At 46.5% G+C, this 7,067-nt stretch overlaps 1 protein-coding gene across 1 annotated transcript in view; it reads left to right on the top strand.

Annotated features, from left to right (window-relative positions):
• Positions 1-460: 460 nt before the first annotated feature.
• Positions 461-7,067, top strand: part of LOC126522002 (SEC14-like protein 2) — a 31,945-nt gene continuing 25,338 nt past the window's right edge. Inside the window, exon 1 of the mRNA XM_050170772.3 lies at positions 461-674. Coding sequence (XP_050026729.1) covers positions 621-674 — 54 coding nt within the window. The 5' untranslated portion in view covers positions 461-620. The remainder of the gene's footprint in view (positions 675-7,067) is intronic.

Genomic DNA, 7,067 nt, shown 5'->3' with positions numbered 1-7,067 from the left:
TGTTAACCCGTTCCTCTCTGTCGTCCTCTTAACCCCTGTCTCCCTACCCTAGTGTAGGGTAGCGAACCGGAGACTAATATCTGGTTAACCTCCCTGCCTTTCATCTCTCTCTCTCTCTCTCTCTATTCGCCAATGTATCTCGTTAAACTTGGTTGACGCACTGCTTCTGTCTTTCCTTACCTCGAAGTGGCACTCTGCTATGCATTCGTTCACTGCCTTCCTCCTACCCTTTAATCGCTACACGTACGCGTAGAGGACAGGCAAGCATTGCGTACTTACTTTTTATCGGGCACTATTCGGCCGCCGTAACCCGCGAGTTTGCATACATTTATAGACAACTAAGCGTAGGGCGCCGTGTGCCATTGAACGACCTGGTCACCCTTTCTCTCTCTCTTTCTCTCTCTCTCTCTACCTCTGTCGTAAGTCTCCTTCCCCTCTCCAACTCCCCCTCCTCCTCCTTCTTCCCAGCGGCATAGCTTGCCCCTCAGTGACGTGGGAGAGGAGGTCGCGGCTCTCAACCAAGGCTGCGCCCTTGCGCCGCGCAGATAGCGGCGGTCTGGCGGACGCGCGAGCGAGCCTACAACGAACGGAGCCGCTGGCCCAAGCCGTCATTCGGCACCATGAGCGGCTACCTGCAGGACCTCGATGAGCGCCAACGCACCACACTTGAACAGGTGAGCCGTCTCGCATTTATCAGCTAGCGTACTTTCTTTTTTTTTTATTATTTCGAAAGTACCGATGCTGTTCGGTTTCGTTGTTCTTTTTTCTTCCTTTCTTCTCCATTTCCTTTTCTCGCTGGCCAGCTCGAGAGTACGAAATGTACAAACGAGCGCAGCCATTAATCCAGCCACAGCCAGGAATGATAGCGGACCAACCGTATCTATCGCCCCCAGGACCCGAAAGCGAGAACGACTAGAAATGAGCACGAACGCGTGTTTGTGTTGCCGCGTTCCCCTAAGGATCACTATGAGGTTTTACGTGCCAAAACCACTTTCTGATTATGAGGCACGCCGTAGTGGAGGACTCCGGAAATTTCGACTACCGGGAGTTCTTTAACGTGCAGCTAAATCTAAGTACACGGGTGCTTTCGCATTTCGCCCCCATCGAAATGCGGCCGCCGTGGCCGGGATTCGATCTCGCGACCTCGTCCCCTGAGAATCGGAGTTGCGAGACAGCCTTCGGCGAGGAAAAGGCATCAGTGAAAATTTCATGTCAGAATACTTGGTGATCTTTATTCTTCGCTATTCACGCGCGTCTTAGGGCTACATATAGCGATCGACTGCGCGCCAATTCGAGCCGTCGCTGTTAAATCGTCAAGCGTATCAGTTTATTCTGTAAGTACGTAATACCTTTTCTCGCAAATTTTTTTTTATTTATCGTTGTTCGTTTATCATGAAATAAAGTAACGTTAATTTACAGCCGCTTATCGGTGACAGAAAACTCGGAAGCCCATTTATTTTGTTACAAGTAGACGGATAGTTATCTCGCAGCTTTGAAAACACGCCACGACCGGCAGTCAGAAAATCAAGCTCCGGCAAACTCGTCAAAATTAATATTTCACCGATGAAGTCGTCAGGTGCATAGTTAGCATTTTAAGCTACCTTGAATGGGTTTTCTGTCCCTTAAAGACATAATGTGAGGGAGAAAGAAAAGTAGGGAAACGGAAATCGGCGCCACCGCTTTCTCTAAATACCTTATCCCATTCCCCTATTTGTAGCGTGGCAAAACAGACTTTTCTTCTGCTTAATTATCCAGCCTTCCTCTATTTCTGTTTTTTTCTCTCTCTCAAAGAACTTTATTTGCCTTTAGTCTCTCTCTCTCTTTCTCACTATATATATATATATATATACCAGGGCGAACCAGAAAATATTCGCCCCTATATTTTATTCGCCAAAATAAATTTTACGGTAAATACAGGTAATTACAAATATAAGTATTATTCTACGTACCTTACACTATTTTTTTCACGTGGTCTCCACACCGCTACAGACATATCTTCCATCGCAGCACTACATTTGTCGCATCGCAGTCGTCAATCAGCGACGCACGCGGCCTCCCCCAAACGCTCATTGTCATGCAGTTATTCAGGGCCTTTTGCAAACTCGCACCACCACCACCACGTCCCACTTCTCAAAGCGAAACACCTTTCCCCACACGTGGGCTGCATTTATTTTTATGTGGGTTTCTATGGGCGTTCGTCCCTTGCTCCATATAGAAAACGAATCACACTTCGTTGCTCGTAGGCCGTTGGACGCGTGAAGCGCAACCGCCATCTTTAACAAATGACAGCAGCGCCGTGACGCGGGGTTACCGGTAGATAAGGTCGGGCTGGTCCGAGAAACACCCATCGCTGGGAATGGATATGTTGGCTTCGCGTTTACAGCCATAATTTGGCTTTAAAAGAAAGGGGGGGGGGGGCAATAGCTTTCTGATTCGCTCTCGTATGTAGTGCTCCGTTGACCTTTGCAACATTTCGAGAAAAAAGATTGGGGGGGGGCAGTACAGAAGACGCGAATTTCCTAGCGACCGATGCATATAAACTTGCTTTGGTGATGAATAGAGTTCTTAAAGAAATCACACACACACACACACACACACACACACACACACACACACGCACACACACACACACACACACACACACACACACACACACACACACACACACACACACACACACACACACACATTCCAGTTTCTTGTCATTCAAGATAAGTCAATGTTGAAGGGATGATTACGCTTGATGCTAGAAGAGAGCCTTTTCTGTTTTCATGACTTTCGCGCTTGAAAAATTTCTATGAGCGTACGTGAAATTAGCCGCGAGAATAAAAAAAATAAAATATAGGAAGAAAGCACCCTTGAAATGACATTTCGTCGAGGCCTATACGCGCAACCCATACATCTTTCCAACGAGAGCTCTCTGGGCACCGCCACATGCATCGCTGGACTGTTTGCTCGAAAGTAATTGCAAAAGTTGGAACACCTGCTTTCAGGACCATCCCTCACAGCTTGCGCTCACGGCTCGTGTTTCCTCTTCAGCGCGGGTTTATACGAGACTGGCCGTGTTTGTTCATCTTTACGCTCTTTCACCTCTTTCGACGTTGCTGGAGATATTCATCGCCTTTTTGTGGATCTTCCCACTGTATCCTCAGGTGCCTAACGATCTTATAGCAAACAAGCTGTGCCGAAATCGAAATGGTGGAAGAAGTCTCATGAAAAAACAAAACAAAAAAACAACAAAAAAAAACAACAAAGAAACCTACAAACCACCCGAAAGTAACGTGAAGCCCTGTCACACGCCTTTCTCAGAAAACACGACGCTTCGAATAAAAAGTTTGACTTTGTCCAGAATTCGAAACCGGGACCAGTGCCTTTTCCTGGGTGGTTGCTCTACCAGCTGAGCTAATTGGTACGCTAGCAGATGGCAACTAAAGATATCATAGTTTGCTCAAGGCGTCATCATACTGCCACGGGACAATAATAAATTATGAAGTTTAATCTCCTGAAACTGCAAGATGGATTGCAGAGAGGGGGGTTCCGCATTAGTTTTGGCTACCTGGCTTTTTTTAAACGTGAAACAAAAACACGGTGCACGAGCATTTGCGCGCCCCTATCTGCAGGCGATCTGAGGACACGGGAATCGAACCCGCGTCCTCGTGTTCTGCAGTACAATGTCACAGCCACTAATGCATCATGGCGCATCACGGGACTATATAGCGTACGTAATATGACAATATAGAGCACGTCACGTGACACCACCGGGCTACAATGTAGCATATAGAAATTTGGAGGACCTGTATTTCCTCCACGTGACCGCGGTCGGGCACATTAGAAACCTTGGTTCTACCCGCCTAAGTCTACGTTAATTTCATCTCCTCCCATCTCACCCTATATGCCTGCTTGCAACAGTTCGAAAGTACCCACCAGCTCCACAGACGCTGTAATTATTCCGGCCTTACAGTTCACAATGAAGCTCAAAGTGTGCCACATAACGAGCTCTACGGCAAGAGAACTTGCCGCCCTACGTGCCACTGTTAATTAGATCGCACAAGCAAAACCTCGAAAGTGGGTCGTTTTTTGTGACTCCGAGGCACCGCTTCAGAGTTTGCAGTCAACCTTACAACGCAAGACCCATAAACAACTGTTGTTTAAGACTAGAGAGGTTCTCCATCAAGCCCTCATAAACAGACATGATATCATCGTCCAATGGCTTCCGGGGCACTCTGGAATCCTCGGCAATGACCTTGCTGATGATGCTACCCGGTCAGCCCATAAAGAAACCCTGCCAGTTCCGATACCCTTATCAAGGACAGACGCTGTGAGGGGTCTTCGTTTACTTGCTCAAACCAAGGCTGAAGCTTCGTGGAACACTCCGATTTTCTTGAACTGTAGTCTCCGCCGGCTGGATGCTATATACATTGAAGATGCCGATTCCATTGCACTTCCCCCGCCATGATGCAACTTCACTGTGCCGCCTCTGGTTAGGGGTGGCTTTTAGGAGGCTTATTGGAATGTTCGACGCACCTATCCGTGACTCGTGCAACTGTGAAGAGACGACCGAGCACGCATTGTGGTTTTGCAATCTTTATGAAATCGAATGCGACGTACTCCAGAACGAGTTAAACCGATTACACAGCAGACAATTTTCAGAGAAAAAGATTATCGGACCGTGGCCTCAAGCGTCGCGGCTTTCGAGGCGACGCGGGAATCGCTACGATTCATGAGATCGACTGGCCTCAGCGACCGATTGTAGGTGTGAAGAGATGGATAACCACACGTGTTCACACTCAGAGTACTTTCTTCCCTCCCTCCCTCTCCTTTCTTTCTTTTCGGGTCTTAATCTCCTTCCCCCGTGAAGGGTAGCAAACCGGACGTGCAGCTGGTTAACCTCTCTACCTTTCCTTCCTTCTTTTCCTTTTCCTCCTCCTCCCCATCAAGAAAGCACGCGTTTCGACACCTCTGACGGGCGCGAACAATGAAAAAGCGTATCAAAATGAGAAGTTCACAGTAATTTCTGTGAGGATCGAGACGCACATTGTGACCTGTGCAGCGATTAAAGAAACAACGGCGAAGAACTGATAGAACATATAGCCGCCCTATAAATACTTCGTCTTTGATTGTTTGAACGCTGCGCTATCCCTTAAGAACGGTGACAAGCTAGCCCAACTGGGTAGTGATAGAGCTTGCCCATATCCGTAGTTAATGTAATGATAGAGCGGTCTGCGACTACACGTGCTTATCTCAGCTCTATGCTGCACAGATAGAGAGAATGTGAGGCAATAGTAAACAAGGAATGATAATAAAGTTGCGATCAATTACGTGCCTTCGTCCGGTTCCCTATCCTATACACGTGGGTAACGTGCGTGACGGAGTAATAGAAGATAAAGGCAAGACGCGAGAGCTCCCATGCTTGCGGAAAAGAGTACAGTGTTTATGTCAGCCCATGTTAATGCACTGTCGCCTAATTAATTAGACAGCCTTTAATAACGTCCACGCAATTGTCCCATTCCCTATGACTGATTTAAATATTAACTGGTTTCCTAAGCGAGAAGTTTGATAGATAGATAGATAGATAGATAGATAGATAGATAGATAGATAGATAGATAGATAGATAGATAGATAGATAGATAGATAGATAGATAGATAGATAGATAGATAGATAGATAGATAGATAGATAGATAGATAGATAGATAGATAGATAGATAGATAGATACCTGATATTTTGCATACAGTAAGGGGAAAAAGGAACGAAACAGAGAGAGAGAAAGATTGTATATATTTGATGGTGAGGACAGGAAGAACCCGTGTACGAAAGAATACACAACGCATCGGCCATGTGGCTACTCGGAACTGTACAAATATTGCCAGGCGCCTAAATTGTGCTGCTTGCATTCTGTCAAGTCACTGCTTACGCGCTTTAGAGCGGCAAGGCCTGACTTCTTTGTGGGGGCGCGTTGGTATAATAGGCTGATACTGCAGCTACGCCATGCGTCCATCCGCTGTTCTCGATGCACAATATAACCACACGGGAGGAAGGCTGTATATACGACGGGTGCGCTGAATTACTTGCGCGGATCTAGACTTGAGTCGCGGCTTTGACAGAAACCGTTTGTTAATATAAAAAAAGATGAACTTATAAGTTATACTATCGAGGAAAAAAAATGACAAGAAAGTTGAGCGGCCAAAGCTCAAAGGCCAAAATTAACTCCGCTCCTTGTGACCAAATGAGAGACAAAAACGAGCACGCGTGGCATAGGCGTATCAACCACAACGGCGCATAACACGATGTGCGTCTTCTATACAGGTGTGATCTTATGAAATGAAAAGTATGCAGTGCCAGATAAAGTATTCAGAAGTTCGTTATATACGCCAGGCGCGCTGTTGTCGGTTCGCACGGCTAGAAAGTGCCATCGACAGTATAGAAACCCAAAGTCACTGAATGGGCTGCTTCCCCGCACTGAGCATTACCCTTTCATTCGTGTATAGTGAACAAACTAAAGCAGCAGCGCTTATGCGACATCATACGCCAGACACAACCTGGGCTATTCGATCAACTCACTGAGCGCCTACTGTAAAACTGCACAGCTTGTCTGACATTGCTTGTCTGCAGCCGACAGTATATCCCCCTCAGTCACAAATCATGAAGAACTGTCGGTAAATGTGATCAAAGTCACATAATTTTGTGCCAGTGCTCTGCTGACTCCGCAGAAAGAAAGTCAAGATGATAGGAGCATGCTTGGAGAATTTTCTGTAGCCTCTAAAAGTAATATTGTACATTTAGACGTGTTGCATTCTTCCATAGAAATAACTGAATCACCGGCTCGGAGCACATGCGGAAAGTTAATTGTTGCCTTCAAGCGTCACGAAAAACGGAGAAATGATTCTTTCACCATTGTCAAGGGAACGAGCCACGCCGAAATAACATATCGTCAAACATGGTGGTGGTTTTAGCTGTAGCAGCAGCATCAGTCACACTGAAATAAAATGAAGCCACACTGAGTACTTAGGGGGATTCAATTTATCCGAAGCTCAAAACGCGTGGTTCTTCCTTCCCGCCACTTGAAA

The sequence above is a fragment of the Dermacentor andersoni genome, chromosome 6 (assembly GCF_023375885.2).
Source record: "Dermacentor andersoni chromosome 6, qqDerAnde1_hic_scaffold, whole genome shotgun sequence".
NCBI lineage: Eukaryota > Metazoa > Arthropoda > Arachnida > Ixodida > Ixodidae > Dermacentor > Dermacentor andersoni.
The sequence above is the reverse complement of the archived record's forward strand: the minus strand, read 5'-3'. Positions and strand labels throughout refer to the sequence as shown.